Genomic DNA, 17145 nt, shown 5'->3' on the forward strand with positions numbered 1-17145 from the left:
GACTGGGAATTCCCCACTATATACAATATGCCCGCCCACAGAATAAACACACACGCCCCCTCTATGGCAAGCCGGTTTAACATTTGTATAGTTTGCAACACAATAATGATTTTGTTTTTGTCAGGGTTCTGTCACTTCGGTCTAGTTAATTTCTTGGTTTTGTGACAGAGCTCTGACACTCCCTGTTTTGTCTCGTCTCTGTGTGAGTGTGCGGTTCCGAGCGCGCTCGGGCCGTGCACTCACTTGTCTACGTGCCTTGTTATATGTGCGGGGCATGGTGTTTGGATCCCGACACGTCTGTCTAGTTAGGTTTCGGTTCTGTGTCGGGATTCGGACATCAATGCTCCGCGTGTTTGTTTTCTTTTGTGAGCGCACAGAATGAGCTTTCGCTCGTTCTCGTGCGCTCTGTCTTGTCACGTGAGCGCGCGCGGTTTCGAGTTCGCTCGAGCCGCGCGCTCTTCTGTCTGCGTGTGTTTTTTCTTGTCTTGTGCGGTGTAGCACACAGCTAGTTTTTCACTGGCTGTGTGCTTTCATGTTATGTTTTGTGTGAACACGTGGCTTATGAGTTTTCACTAGCTGTGTGTTCATGTCTCGTTTTGTGTTCTAGTCCTGTTTGTTGTGAGCACATGGCTTGTCATGTGTTTCCTTGTGCCATGTGCTCTCCTGTCAATTGTCTAGCCCCTCCCATCTTGTTACCGGATTATTAGTTCATTTTCCCCACCTGTCCTCCCTCGTTACCTGCTTTGTTTGCTCTCCCTATTTATGCTCCTTGTGTCTTCAGTCCTGTGCTGGTTCGTCGTCGTACACTGTGTGTTTCCCTGCTGTGTGCCTCAGTCAAGTCAAGTCAAGTCCAAGTCGAAGTTCAAGTCCAAGTCTAAGTCTGTCTTGTTTTCCCCCTTGGGGTAGTTTTTGTTTGTGTTTTGTTTTATTTTGTGATATATTGAATAAAAGACCTTTTTCTCGCAATTGAGCCCTCGCTCCCTTACTCAACCTGACAGAACCCTGACAGTTTTCAATTCCATTGATAACTATTTATTAGATGCTAGTACGTATTCCTTTGCTATACTCACTATTTCAATAGTGACAAGTATTTATTCCATTGTTACTAACAAATTTCACATTTTGCCTTTATATTTAATGTATTCTGTATTTTATATCATCTGCTGATAGGCCATTAATTGCTAATAACTATTTATTATTTATTCATCTTTAATTATACATTTATGTACATAGTAGGCCTAATATTAATTAACAACATGTTATAATAGGGTTAGTTGCATATAATTATGCACAGTTGCACAACAAAACTTGTAAATAAATTAATTTCTATACAATTTAGTAACATATAATTGGGTGTTCTTCAACTGAAGGCATGTTGTCGGATTTTTCTGTGTTGACAGCTCCGTTAAATAGACTATATATGTAGTTTTGCTACCATATTGCCTACTACAAATATGAAAAGTAAAATACAAGAATAACATTTTAAGTAACTTCTGTTTCTGAACAAAAAAAAGCAGTAAAAAAAGCCTGATTTTTGTTTTAATTGTCAGAAAAAAAAAATCACAAACATATGCTAATAATTGAGGCTATAGCCTATTTTAATGAATAAATATTTCAATAGTAAAATAATTGTATATATGCAGTTAATTAATAAAAAAAAAATTTTTTTTTTTTTTTTACTTTTTTGCCCACCTCCGGAGGACAACTTTATTTATTTTTATTTTATTTTTTTTGTAAAAATAAATAAATGTTTTTAAACAAATGAGGAAATTAAAGTGGGTTGAATCCGGAGCCCTAAAATAATTTTAGAATCGTTATCTAAAGCTAAACGCAGCATCTGCAACTGAAGGCACGCCGCCCGCACTCCTTTGTTGACTGTTGCTGTAGACCATTTAAAAATGTTAAATAGCTAACCAAATAACATGTTTAGTAACTGCACCTGTCTCTGACTCTCTGCAATTTTTATTGTTATTTTCAAATCTTAGCCAATTAGCACAAACTCTCATTAGGCCTATAAAGTGAATTAACGTTCTTTTATTTTGCTCTGGAACCTGACTAAATGGAAAAATGTTCTTGCTACTGAGCCGAAATTAAAAAGAGGGAAATCTTCCCAGGGCACATCGCATACTCTCTTGTACTTATTTTGAATAAGCAATTACTTAGCAACTGCTAGAAAAGTATGTTCTATAGTATATAAATGTGTGTAGATTGAATGTAATCTGGAAGTACAATACATTCGCCACTACAAGTGTCAAGTTGTGTTGCTTCACTGCCATTCACAAATCCTTGGCCTTGTGGGATAGAAAAGTGTCCATTATGTGTGCACTTAAGTATCTTGCTGGAAGTAGGTCATCCAGGTAATTTTTGCCTTCTCTTTTATGAGTACAGTGAACTCGGACATACACTCACCTAAAGGATTATTAGGAACACCATACTAATACTGTGTTTGACCCCCTTTCGCCTTCAGAACTGCCTTAATTCTACGTGGCATTGATTCAACAAGGTGCTGAAAGCATTCTTTAGAAATGTTGGCCCATATTGATAGGATAGCATCTTGCAGTTGATGGAGATTTGTGGGATGCACATCCAGGGCACGAAGCTCCCGTTCCACCACATCCCAAACTGGGACTGTGGGGGCCATTTTAGTACAGTGAACTCATTGTCATGTTCAAGAAACCAATTTGAAATGATTCGAGCTTTGTGACATGGAAGTAGCCATCAGAGGATGGGTACATGGTGGTCATAAAGGGATGGTCATGGTCAGAAACAATGCTCAGGTAGGCCGTGGCATTTAAACGATGCCCAATTGGCACTAAGGGGCCTAAAGTGTGCCAAGAAAACATCCCCCACACCATTACACCACCACCAGCCTGCACAGTGGTAACAAGGCATGATGGATCCATGTTCTCATTCTGTTTACGCCAAATTCTGACTCTACCATCTGAATGTCTCAAGAGAAATCGAGACTCATCAGACCAGGCAACATTTTTCCAGTCTTCAACTGTCCAATTTTGGTGAGCTCGTGCAAATTGTAGCCTCTTTTTCCTATTTGTAGTGGAGATGAGTGGTACCCGGTGGGGTCTTCTGCTGTTGTAGCCCATCCGCCTCAAGGTTGTGCGTGTTGTGGCTTCACAAATGCTTTGCTGAATACCTCGGTTGTAACGAGTGGTTATTTCAGTCAAAGTTGCTCTTCTATTAGCTTGAATCAGTCGGCCCATTCTCCTCTGACCTCTAGCATCAACAAGGCATTTTCGCCCAGGACTGCCGCATACTGGATGTTTTTCCCTTTTCACACCATTCTTTGTAAACCCTAGAAATGGTTGTGCGTGAAAATCCCAGTAACTGAGCAGATTGTGAAATACTCAGACCGGCCTGTCTGGCACCAACAACCATGCCACGCTCAAAATTGCTTAAATCACCTTTCTTTCCCATTCTGACATTCAGTTTGGAGTTCAGGAGATTGTCTTGACCAGGACCACACCCCTAAATGCATTGAAGCAACTGTCATGTTATTGGTTGATTAGATAATTGCATTAATGAGAAATTGAACAGGTGTTCCAATAATCCTTTAGGTGAGTGTATACTTTAGTCAAAAACTGTATTTTGCCTATATATAGTAGGGAAGTACGTGATTTCGGATGCAGCCCTTGTCTGTAGTCCTGCCCTTACTTCCGTAATGCAGCTGCGTCACCCTACATTTGCATAATGCCACCTGTTTGCTAATTTGGCTTGCCCTCAAACAAAAGTAGTTGTAAAGCCATAAAAGTTTATCACTATATTGAGGAACAATTCTTTTCACTGCAAGGGCAAAACATCATTACATGGATTTCCAAAGACTAGACCAGACTATTGGGATAGTGACTAGAAAGAATGAATAGTGACTAATTGAATAGATAATTACTATTGGATTACATATTAAATAGAAAAGTATTAGCAACTAAAAATAGATAGGGTACAACGGGGCTAAAGGCTACTTTGATTTTATTTTCCTCTAAACCACTAGATGGCACAAAAACTTGCAGCAGCACTTTCCAAAACATCAGATGCATGTGGAAATTTGGCTGATCATTGGCGATAGCGGGCAGCAGTGCAAAGTTAATTCTGTGTTAATTTGATCTAATATTTGATGTTTTTAAAATGTTGTAGATTTAGAATCGCTAAAATTATTGAATATATTTTGAGACAAAGGACTTCTTAATGATTTGTTCAAGCTAATTAAAGCAACAGTTTTTCAATAACGGAAGAATATGTAAAAGGCGCCCCTGCAGTCGGGTCTAAAGGCACAATTATTAACATGATAATAAATAGCTGGCTGATTTTCCCATTTGTTGACTTTATATGGTTAGATTCAGATGGTAGATATCATATATTGAGTTGGGTGTTCACCTTAGAATTAATCACCATAATGAAACCATATTTAAAAATCTGATATTAATAACATCATGTAACAAAATATGATTTACTGTTACAACTGTAAATCTATCTTAATTTATGACATATCTTTTAATGATTTCAGAACCTTTACTTTTAAAAATAATTGTTTATGTACTTTTTTAATTTACTTTTATATTAATATTTTAATGACAGTATATTTATTGAACAAAACTTAATTCTTTTATCAAAATAATTCAAGTATTAAATTAGACAAAACATTTTAGCTTAAGTATATATTAGTATAAATAATGTGTGATTTATTATTTATTTTCAGACAAAATCTGTTGATCTATAAATGTTCAATACATTTCGTTATTAACAAATTTTTTTTGTTAATGTGGCTTGCCATATTATTCAGCGTCTGCGCAGCCAATCCAACTAGGGAAGTGCATAGTGCGCAGTCAAATTCAAATTACACAGAAATGAAATGAGAAATGTCAAGGTACTTGTAATAATGTGTTTACTTTTTATTTGTTGAAATGGAAAGTAAATACATACTTTTTTGAAATCCCACGAATTTTTTTATTTCATACTACAAGATTCACTTCAGTAAGTCAGACACTTGGGAGTTTCTTTACTCTTGATGTTCTCCAGCATTTTGAATTGATAGCCGTTTCTATCCCATTAAGAAACAAGGACCTAACGTTACTTCTGACAGAATAAATCAGCTCGTTCTGACACGGTTTAGCTAAAAAAATTTAAGAGATTGAATGACCAGTATCATATTATTCTTTAAAATGGACGCCGCTTGTATTTACTAAAAAGTTCACGCAACTGATCAACCTATGAAAGGGTAATCCCCTGCACGCAGTGGGAATCTCCCACGAACAAGGAAGTTTATTTCCAACAACAGAGAAAGAATAACACTTCTTCGAGAGAATTTACGCTTTGACTCTATATGGGTAAATATTTTTGCAATTAACAGTTTAGTTATTCATAGCTTATTAGCAAATATCCTATGTGAGAGTTGTGGTCAACGCGACATGAGTGTTTACAACTTCATTAACTACGTCACAGGGATGGCCCATAGGAGGTGACGTCATCGTAAGCTGTGGCACTATTACCTGAATTTGCAACATGATAACCTACACTACATGTAAAGAATATATGTCCCGTTTTCTCTTTAAAATCATCGTTGTCATGAACAAGAACACTTTGGAAAAGTGGGGGGAAAAAAAGACAGGAGCCACTTGGGGTTTTGTGAATTTTATGTTCTCAAATGTAAAGAAGGCAGTTTACATTACATACAAAAATACCCTTTCAAATACAACTTTTGCCCTACAAAAGAATATGACAAGTAGATTTTTTTTTAAATTGTCCTAAAGGTAACAGGAAGATTCAAACTGAGCGATGAAATGAATGTCTAGAAGAAAAAAAAAAGTTAAACTGCAATACCTGTGATATAAAAAATGATAATGGTACAAATAAATAAAATGTTAAGAAACCCCAAAATGAAGAGTAAGCCTATGTTCTCTGTACACCCCAACAGGGCAGGACAGTAGGTTGTGGAAAGGAAGGGGGGATGGAGGAAAAATGGAAAATAAATGGAAAGTGTTCAAAGTTAAAGTTCAAGAGACACTGCCATTCAGACCTCCATGGGAGGCGCAGGGGGTGACGCCCTAGACGCAGGAAATTACAATCATGCACATGCACACGCAAAACCAACATGGACTCGTTTATCATTTAGCAAACTCACAGTAAAAGCAAACCTGCTTTGAAATGTAGGCCCAACAAACCCATACCTCAGATCTAATACTGCTCTTTTGTTCTGAGCTGATAACGAAACTATGGAGTGGCAGCAGCGCTTGTGACCTGTAATGGGAGTCATGGTTTTGAGTTACTAATGCTGGTCCATCTACACACTCGCACACATACGCACCCCACACAAAAGGTCCTCCCAGAAACTGTACCAGAATCAATACAGCCATTACAAAAAGACTGCAAGGAAAACCTTTGGACAAACAAAGAATCTCATTTACAGTGACAAACAGGACAATTTTTTTTTTCAACTTTTTTTGTTAATAAAAACTACATTAAGGTGGCATAGAAAGACTAACAATGATTTTTAAAGTTATTTACAAACTACTCTACTGTACAAGTTGTTTCAAAAGCTCAAATAGATGTCTACGCAAGCATTCGGACACAGTAAGGCATAAAAAAAAAAAAAAACTACTTGGGAAGAAAAAAAAACAAAGACAAATCAATACTTTACACTAACTCTTTAACAAGCAGGAAGACCAGCCAAATATCAGTAGCAGTTTAAAAGCAGCACTGCTGTTACACAGGTGTGGTTCCACTCTTTAAGGGAAAACCTGTGTAGACAAATGCTCAAGAAAAGGAGAAAAAAATAGATTAAAGGGCAAACCCAAGAGTGGCAGCAACAGTAACAATTCATGTCACCTGTAGATAGCTCACTGTTATCGGTTAAGGGTGAGCCTGATTGAATTTTTAATCACACGGAGGTTGCTTGTGGGGATTGGGGAAGATGCATCCGGAAGCTCTTTACTGGGTAGTCTCTGAAAACAAACGACTATTAAATTAATTCCAATTTTGACATTAAATTATAATAATAATTGCATGTCAATTACCTGTGATCTTGATGTATCGATTGTTGGTATTGGCATAGGTTTGGTTGCTGCAAAACCCTCCTGTGTCAAAGAGGGGGTGGGGTGGGGAGGGTGTTTTCAGTAAATTTGTTTTTGCACAAACATTGCGTGAGGTCTTATTGTGTTGATGCGAGAAAACTGTTTCAATTTCAGTGAAATGATCCAATTGTGGTGTACACCTGTGGTTAATGCAATAAACATGAAGAAAAAAAATAGAAATACACTCACCACTGTTTGCCCATCATCACCATCCAAGCCATTGGTAGTTGGAGGGTTCGGTTCTTTAAACGCAGAGTCATCAGAAAACACCTGACACATATTAAGGCATGCTTGAAGTTAAGGCTGGATTGGATTTGTCCATTTTTATTAGGGTTCCTCAGAAATGAAGAGGTTGACCATTCATAATGGATTTCTTTTTGTGTGTGTGTGTGTGTGCTTTTGAATGGTAAATAAAAAAAAAAATGCAAATAAAGAGCTTTGTGAGACCTCTGTGTCTTTGTGCCTCTTAGGTGGATCCTCCAGAGATGGAGAGTGAGGTCTCTTTGGTGCTCCATTGACACTGTTGGGCAGGTCAGTTGGGCTAGGGGAGGAAGAGGTAATGCGTGGTATCACACTGCGGCCCACCACTGTAGGAATGGTGTTGCCAGCGGGAGGTGTTGGGGGCTTGGCAACTGGAGTGGCGATGGGCTCTGAAAAGAAAAAAGTAGTAAATTAGTGGAATCAGAATGAATTGCAACTTACAAAAAGACCAACAAATGTGTTTCCCCATTAGAAAAACAGGAACAAGTCCATAACAGAAGATATGATGGCACTTACTGGAGCCGATGACTGGAATGGACATTCCCTGTTCTGGTTTTGGAGGCGACAATTCTGATGCTGGTGGGCTGTCCATGAACACAAGGACTGGATGACTGGGTGGGCTGATACTACTGAAAAAAAACAAAAACAGGGAGATAAAAGACAGGGTTAATACAGAAGAAGCAGAAGGTTAAAAAAATACTGCCAATGTTGAAAAATTAGGTAATTGTAAATAAGTTAATTTTATCTAACAGCATTTTGACACTACGGCCAACTCATATTTCTGCATTTCTTGTGCTTGTGAATGAGGCCATAAAATTAGCTTGACCACAAAAACTAAATAAAAAAACCGCCTGCAATTTGTGACATTTATAATTTGTGCACTGAAGCAAGAAAAAAAAAAAAATCTTGTTTTCTCTTCCAACCCCTAGACCTCTAAAAGCCTGCTAAAAGTCATGTGTGATACAATAAATTGAAAAATGCCATTTCAGTCCCTTGGGCAGGTATTTGAGATTCACTTAAAAACTCACAATCTTTCAGGAATCCTTTGGTGTAAACCAGCTAAATCAGGTACAATAAATCACAAGCATTTAATCCCAATCAGTGACACTACCTGTCTTCAGGTGTGGAGACTGGTTGGCATGGTTGGCTGACTGGTGTAGGCGAGCTGAACGGGGTGCCAATGTCTGTGTCCCTGGAGCTGTCCAGCTGACTGCTATCCAGTGAGCAGCGCTTCGACCCACCACCATTTGAGCTTCGGTTTATATCTCCCAAACTCTGCCATGAGATAGAGATAGGTTATGGATATAGCTTCTTTAGAGACCAAGAGCATTGATCATTAATGTAAACACTAGAAGACTATGTGGTTTTACCTTCTTCTTCCTCTGCACAAGTTCAGGAGGCAGGTAATGATGCAACTGTTTCTTTTTCACATGTGTGGCCTCAATAGTCATGCCATCCTTCAGCATGTTGATGTTGCTGGCCTGCCTATAAACTACAAAGAAAATCCAGCTTTTAGACATTAAAAGACCCTAAGTGTCCTCTGCATCCAAAATAACCAGTAACTTTAACAGGACGATGGAGGAAAACAGAATGCACAGGCAGAGCAGCTTACCAGTATCGGTGAAGGACTGGATGTCATAGGTCAAGTCAATATTCACACAGTCAGAATTGTCCAGTTTTTTGAAGCTGATTCCAATAAACCACATGGAAACAAACTCATTCCTGTGAAAAGAACAGCATGCAAATTTATAACAAAAATTAATTTCTCTATATTAGTCCCTATACAGAGGCCATTAGAGATCAGCAAAATAAATATCGGCATTGTAAAATGGTGATTAAAGGTGGCTGTATGAAGCAGAAGCTGAAACCCTGAGAACAAATATAAAATTAAAATAATAATCAGAGCAAATCCAATAGTGTCCTCACATCATCTGTCCTCGTGCCTTAATGAACAAAACATTAGCCTCATGTTTGTTATGATGGCAGGATGACAATACGATAGATAAAGCACAATAGAAATGTCAGCTGGTAGAGATTTTGCCATACTGTCTGCAACATGATAGATATAAATCTGTGCAGGACAGCTTTGCATTTAAAGGAATCATTACCTTACGTTTAACGAGAGTTGGTCTTTTACATAGGCACTTCGTATGATAAAAAAACAAAAAAACAATTTGCATTCAACAAGTTCCAGATAAAAAAGAAAAATTACATAATACATTTCACTTGTAAAAGATTTCTTTCTATTATTATGCACAAATAGTCCCACGTTTATTTGAAGTGCAGAGCATTTTCACTATGAATGAATATAAAATTTAAACCCGACAAAGAAAACAAAAACAAACAAACATTATATTGCGATAAAATTACTCATACCTAGACAATTTGTTGGTCACGCCACCCACCAATCTATTACTTACTCATTGCGGTTCTCATTTGAACCGGGAAAAGACTGTGGGTTGACATGCGCAAGGGTGATGTACTCATTGCGCTCCAAATTTCCAACCAACACTCTTATCTTTGATTCCACCAGTCCAATCCTGTGGAGACCAGAACATCATTATTTGAGGAGTCTGTGGTTCCAGAAACAGAACCCAATGAACGGATTTCAGAATGTAGATCGTGAATTTGAGTTTAAGTGTAGCCTTTTCTAATATTATTATTATTATTATTATTATTGTTGTAATGCTGTTTAAGTGGAATGAAAACATTTTAGTACAAACCCATACAAACAAGCCAAACTATAGTCCTCTTTTGGGGGTTGGGGGGTAAATTTTAAATCTCTGACAACTATTACTAAGTCCAATTAAAATTAGAACAATTTTTGCAGACACACAAAAAAAGAAGCAGCAAGAAATTAATTTGACTAAGATTTTACCACTCTAGATGGTTTTCCTCAGTGGATGCACTGGCAGTAAGGACAATGTAATGCCTGCAACAAACAAACCAACATTAAGTTCAATCTTTACTGGAATTTATCTCTGATATGACACTATGGATAACCACTTACTTGTACTTCTGGAAAAAGTTGGGAGGTTCAAACAACTTGGACCAGTCTGCTTTACCCAGAAGAATTTCATCTGTAACAGTGAGACCTTAAAACAGAAAAATTGGAAACATGAGCAATGGTCAAGGGAGATGGCCAATATCTGACCTGCTTTGATTTAAATTTCATACCATTCTTGAACTCTTCACTCATGATGGTGCGTGTGGAAGTAGACACATTGTAGGTAGAGTTCTGTTGTGGGTATGCAGGCGTGATGATTGGCATCAGGTGATACCTGTCTGATGGATTCACCTGAAAGTAAAACAACAGAGGGTAGAGTGAAATCAGAAAACTATCATAAAGCCTAGAAAAACTATATACAATGAACATAATAATACTAACCCGCGGATCCCAGACTGGCAGATTCAAATTGCTGTCTTCAGGTTGTTTTAAAAGCACAGCGTTTGGCCATTCCCTGATGAAGTAAAAAAAAAAAAAAAAAAAAAAAAAAAAAAAAAAAATGCATTGAAGAGATGAGAAGGGGAAAGCAATGGACATTCCATGACTACAGGATATGGACTTGGACATTAACAGCACACAATATGTGAAGTTTCAGTTCCACTATATGAACCACATGTGCTGTGATCTCACCATTTAGAGAAGACCAGAAAGAACTTGTGCACAAGTGTGGCGGCAACAGCATTTGGGTAGAGCTGACATGTTCTGGCCACCAGCATAGCCCAGGACACTCCACCCAGAAAGCCTAGCATGTTGGAATAGATTCCACGGCCTAAAAACAAAACAACAAAAACAAAAAGTCAGTGGATTGCATTCTTAGCAAAGTCAAGATTTAGAATAAAAGAGATCAGAATTTCAAATCAGACATCAGAAACTAGTGGTTAACACATGCTAGGACACATTGAGCTGGGGTGCTCATGAGTGCAAAGCATTTTCATCAAGTAATTTCCCTGTCCCATTTCACCTTTTTCTCCCCATCATTTCTGTCCTTCTCTACTCGATCAATAATAATAAATAAAAAAAGTCTCAAAAGGCAATAATTTAAATCACACTTACGTTTGGCCCACAATTTAATCGCTCTCAATGTTAATCTGAAATTCTCTTTATTAGGCACCAAATATAGGATCTCATCCGTAACACGGCAACCTGCAAAAATGTACAAAACAACAAGTAAATCTATGAAATAATAGAGAAATTAAGACTGTGACATTAAAACATAAAATCTTGAAGGTTATTGCCATTTAGACTGCGAATGCATCTGATGTCCAAGTTTCTGAGGAGGGAGTCTCCTCTTAGGTCCAGGTTATCAGGAATGGACTGTAGAGCCAGCCTGGCAAACAGCAGATCAATCTGAGGGGGTGAAGAAAAAAAGTAAATAAATAAATATCATGCAGGCTTATATCATAAACAATTTGTCATCAAATGCTTTACCTCAATGCCATCAAACTTGAATTTGATCACTGGCACAAAAGCATCCTCCACAGCCTAAACAGGAATTATACACAAGATAAAGTCACTCTTAAAACAAAGCAGTGGCAGAAATTATGGGTAATGGAAAAGGTACTCACCCGTAGATCCTTAATCTCATCATGCCGTTTTAGTTTTTCGAAGAAAGATGAAAAAAAGTCAGTTCTTTCAACATGACGTGGGGCAACACACAAAGCATCTATATCAGCACCTAAAAAAAAAAAAAAAAAAAACCTTGATATGCAAAGGGTACATATATTCCTCTTTATAACTTAAAAGATCTGCAACCTTAAGAATTTTCTGCTGCTTTACAGTACAAGAAAGCTCTTCAAATGTACCTTTTGTGTGCACTCCCAACCTATATGATCCAAAAGTAAAGATTTTGCCACCAACATTCGCAACGGCTGACGGTGGAAGATTCTGTGAGGCAAAAGAGATGATTTAGAAAAGCCACTTGTAATTCTTGATTAAAAGAAATTTAACTTCTTGAGTCTTGACATAACAGGTGATGTGACGATGACGTAACAGGCCAAGAGACCTGTGGTATTATTTACCTTTGTTTCACTGATTTCTGAAATCCACTCCTTAACAAATGAATTCAGCTTCCCAAGAACTGCAAGCCTATACAGACACAAACATCTCTCTTAGTCATTACAAAGATAGAAGACACATAGAAGTGAGTCAGGGTATGGCACGATTGCAATATTTTTTCAAATTTTATGCTTTTTATGTAAAATAGAGTGCCACTGTCATGAGAAATCAGGTCTTGTGTCTTGAAATCGGGTCTCAGGACTCCATCAGGTACTCTCTTTAGAGCCTGCTTACAATTCCCACAAAATCATGTTTTATGTTATATGTTTGAACTACGTTTTAATGACAATTAAAGTCTGTTTGGTTCACTTACACATACTAGAATAGCATACAGATACACAATAAGCCTGATAGCTTAACTTATACACTACACATTTGCACATACATACTCCACCTGTATTTACAATACGTAATTATGTAAAATGTTAAAATATTCCAGTTATTAAAAGAAAAATCAAATTATATATAGAATTTAATTGTTTTATTATGCACTACATAGTAAGCAATTACATACATATTTAAAATTTTATGTTTCACCAAGGAACAAATCTCCAAGACACTTATCACAATATTTTCAGGGTCAGTGTTGGTCCCATGATTATCAAGTGGTTACTGCTATTTCAGTGACATCTAAGCCAAGCAAGAACTGGAAGCTGCCACCCTGCGTTTAAATTTTCAGCAAGATTCTCAGCAAATCTTTGGTTTAAATCAGTCGTAGCCTGCCTCTCAAGTTCACACACTATAGGAGTGACTAAATGTTGGAGGATGAAACCTCAAAAATGACAACCTAATGCTGGCAAGACAGGATTTTAATAAAACTTGGCTTTCTATGGGGTACTAATTCTGAATTTGTATAAACTGTGCTACATTACTTTTTTTTTTTTTAAAGAGAGAGAGAAAAAAAAGAAAAAAAAAAGAGAAAAGGGCTACGCCCTACAAAAAAGTAGTGCTACTTCAACACCTGTAATGAACTGGGCTTGTTGCCTTTCCAAAACATACAAAAATGCTCAAGTATGATCTGTAGTTTCCATCTGACGGACTTAGCTGACAAATAAACAGGGATATCTGGATGCAAGTAACATTGAGAGAGAATACACATTGGTCATTTAAGGACTGGATAGTGTTGATTATTGCACTGTGTCCAAACAGTCATGAAGTTTCCAATGTCAAAAATAATAATAAAAAGTTCAACATCACATTTTTCAAAGACAGTAAACAATAAAGAACATTTTGCATATACAGATAGCTCCAGATATGTTGACTGTAAAGATCCTTCAAAGGTTTATGTTGGTACTTTCATCAAAGACACTACACAGATAGCAACAAACATGTGGCAGTCTGCAATGCACAAACCCCTGTCTCTAACCACTGGAAAGTTCCATAAATGAAAGCCCTCACCTGTGATTGAGTTCATCTTCACCCTCAAACACTCCAAATGGTTTCATAGCCTCAGTGAGCTTTTGAGTGTAGATATGGTCAATCTCTCTGGGAAAGGCCAGGCTGATTGAAGATGTGATGCCATAATGTTTCCGAGGCTGCTGCCCGCCAAGCGTACTGTCACCAGTCCTGCAAATGAAGACATAATCATGACAATAATAATAGGTTCATTGTGCACTGTAGAGACATTAAATATTAAGATTAATAACAAATCAAAATACTATTAAACAACAACAACAAAAAAGCCTAAAAGCTTTTTAAAAATTAAGGGGCGCTCTAAACATATGACAGTACAAAATAGTAATATGTAAATATGTATGTCACACATAGGCCTATATATTATGTGTATATGCTTAACTCGATATAAATAATAGCAGATCATATTGTACATTCAAATAGCCTACGCTTCGTTTCATGAAACGTAAACAAGCTTTGAAAGAACCGTGCATTGCCCAATGTTTGAGTAAACAAAGACAAGATTAACGTTACTTGGCAAACACCACCGAAATACTTTGTTTAAATGCAACGGACTAAAGCATGCGTGTATTTAACCACTGTCAAGTAATCATTTATTAAATTAAAAACACACAATCATGCCGTTTATCAGCTAACGTTACAGTCTGCATTCTCTCACCGTTATCTTAATAAACTGGCTAAACTAGCCTAGCATGGCAATTTTTAAACCAACAACTAACCCGTTTACCCTACTAAAAGCACTTTGGGGCATGGAACACTTACGTTGACATCTCTTTCATGACCTTGCGTATAAATATCCACTTATTTTCAGAACAAACACGCAGAAAACATGTAAACTCAGCCAGCAGCAGCCCCGTCTCAATTTATAACAATAGTTGTTGCTCCAATATGGCGCCCACCGGACAGACATCTCCCGACATGCTCTGCGCCCTGACACTTTCAGATGAATGTTTTCTTCTTCTTGTTGTTACTGGCCGCTCACTCCTTTGGAGTATTACCGCCACCTAATGTACAGCCTACATGGGTGATGCATCCAATATTCCTTTTATTTTAAATAACCTACATTCCTTCCCTCTTCTCTCCTTTTATTGGTGGATGTAGCAGCTAATGCCTCAACCACCTTCTCCTGGCGCTGAGTGTTCGGCTCCCCCAACGTCCGTCCGCCCTGGGCTCCTCAACCATAAAGGTGGGCAGAAGCATCACAATCCTCATGCAATAGGCTATAGCCTATCCTATGCTCTAATCCTGTATTCTTTAAAAAGGTTAAAACAGCCCCATATATCTGAGAATCTCTCAATCCCTTTCCCAATAGGTCCGTGACATTTCAAATATCAATTACGATTTTATTGGACTACAGTGAGCAGAGCAGCATGCGAGACGACTATCAAACAGTCATTTTTTTTTAAAAGGTAAAAAGTAGGAATCCTGAAGAGATCGGGGCTTGGATATTTCTCACAGTATGTTTAATTTTGAAAGTCAAATCATAGAAATGTATTTTAAAGATTTTTGTTACCAAAAAAAAAAAAAAAAAAAAAAAAAAACAATGCACATTTCCTCAGTTACTGGCCTGGACATAAAAAGTATTTGAACACACGATGACCATTTGTGACAACGTGCCCCTCGCTATCTGGCAACATCACGTGACCAAAGCCGCGTAAATAGTAGGCCTATACAACCGACTGCATGACAAGTTTGGTCCTTTTTCAACATAATATGTGGGATGATCGATACTGAAACTTTATTTGGACAGTCGCCTACTGATGGGTGAAAGTGATGTAGTTGAACAAATAACAAACGACATAAAAAGCTTCCCAAGAACTAGCCTACAGAACTCTTCTGTGGAAAAATACACAGGGTCTACTCCTCTGTATTTAGTAGCTGGTATTGAACATTTGGTAAAAAATAACTTCTTATTGTTTATAATACTTGTCTATCCGTATATATTACACTGACAGGGATACATTTTTATCTGTTAAAAATCAGATGTCTGTGATTTTGGAGGCATGTATGGCCTGCTTCATTTTTAATGTAGCCTACAGTGGAGTGATACATTTAAAATAGTTTGGAAATGGCTTTAAATCCCCTTTCAGACTCATAAGACTCAACAATCCAAAACTCAGAAGGAGTGACCTAAAATTGAAAAGGCAGCTTTATATTTTCTTGTTGTATGAACAACATTGCAAATATGTGTAAAATATAATTTGGAAAATATTTCGTTTCTATTAAATTGCATTAGGTTTGTTTATTTTTTTTTATTCATTTTCAGTCTAATTTATTTATTTTAATCTTCATGATTTAAATATATATATATATATATATATATATATATATATATATATATATATATATATATATATATATATATATATATATACTAATATAGGCTATAATTAATATTTATTTTTTATTTATTTTTTATATGTTTTTATTGAACTTTTCTTATAAACAGAGCACTGTTACATATCATTTACATATAATATTAATCATGTAAAGTAAATAAATGAGCAATAAAAAAATTAAAAAAGTTAAAATAAATACACAAATCCTTGACAGCATTTCAGAGAATACACCACATACCAGTACATTATCTGCATTGTTCAAACATTAATATATATTAATATTAATATTAATATATATATTAAATCTATTTATTTCAAGCAAATTTTCAATTAGTGCCCACTTCTGTCGAAAAATGTCAGATTTTAACTGCAAGTCTGCTGTCATCTTCTCAAACATGTATATCTGTTTCAGTCTATGTGTCCATTCTGTCACAGTATGAGCAAAACTTTATTGATTTCCCTTTTAACAATACACTTATTTTGGGACATTCCCAGAATATATGCACATAGTCCCCCACCATCCCACAACCTCTCCAGCATTGTGATAATGGCGAAGTACTGTCAAATTTGGCAACCACCAGTGGAACTCTAAAGAATCTCATTTTCATTTTCCAATCAAATTCCTTCCACATTTGACTGCTGATACCCTTATGACAGCCAGCACATATATTTATCCACATCTCATCCTCTATTACAGTATTTAACTCTAGTTCCCGGTTTCTTTTGATATGAAACGTGTCATCAGATCGGTCCTGCATTAACTTCCCGTAAATATGTGCTATATGGTTTTTAGTAGGTAGATCATGTTCAATAATATTGATAAAATATTTTTCAACATTTGGTGGAGATCTTTTAATTATGTCCCAATGTTTATGAATTGTGATATAGTGTCGTAATTGTAAATATCTAAAGAGATCATTCGATCTCAGTGTAAACTTATCACATAATTGAGAAAAAGATCTTATGGTTTCTCCATCAAAAATTTGATTAA

The 17145-nt window shown here is 36.7% G+C and overlaps 1 protein-coding gene across 3 annotated transcripts; it reads right to left on the reverse strand.

Moving 5' to 3' along the window:
• Positions 1 to 5624: 5624 nt before the first annotated feature.
• papolg (poly(A) polymerase gamma) lies at positions 5625 to 14730 on the reverse strand (the record flags this gene model as incomplete). 3 transcript variants are annotated; one of them, XM_084391087.1, is made up of 22 exons in its annotated part: positions 14578 to 14730; positions 13801 to 13968; positions 12366 to 12432; positions 12150 to 12231; positions 11913 to 12022; positions 11776 to 11829; positions 11583 to 11694; positions 11401 to 11490; positions 10978 to 11116; positions 10729 to 10801; positions 10518 to 10638; positions 10351 to 10435; positions 10219 to 10272; positions 9761 to 9880; positions 8953 to 9062; positions 8711 to 8832; positions 8452 to 8615; positions 7857 to 7966; positions 7527 to 7729; positions 7269 to 7349; positions 7023 to 7082; positions 5625 to 6950 (listed from the first exon to the last, which is right to left on the reverse strand). In XM_084391087.1, the coding sequence occupies exons 1-22, from the start codon at positions 14592 to 14594 to the stop codon at positions 6852 to 6854; spliced, it is 2241 nt and encodes a 746-aa protein (XP_084247213.1). In that variant the 5' UTR covers positions 14595 to 14730. The 3 variants fall into 3 exon arrangements, with proteins under 3 accessions (XP_084247213.1, XP_084247212.1, XP_084247214.1); XM_084391086.1 differs by having other exon boundaries at positions 7857 to 7969; XM_084391088.1 differs by lacking the exons at positions 5625 to 6950; positions 7023 to 7082; positions 7269 to 7349; ... (8 more) ...; positions 10518 to 10638; positions 10729 to 10801 and having other exon boundaries at positions 10974 to 11116; positions 14578 to 14724.
• Between the last annotated feature and the right edge of the window lie 2415 nt (positions 14731 to 17145).

This window comes from Rutilus rutilus (assembly GCF_951802725.1).
Source record: "Rutilus rutilus genome assembly, chromosome: 20".
Classification (NCBI taxonomy): domain Eukaryota; kingdom Metazoa; phylum Chordata; class Actinopteri; order Cypriniformes; family Leuciscidae; genus Rutilus; species Rutilus rutilus.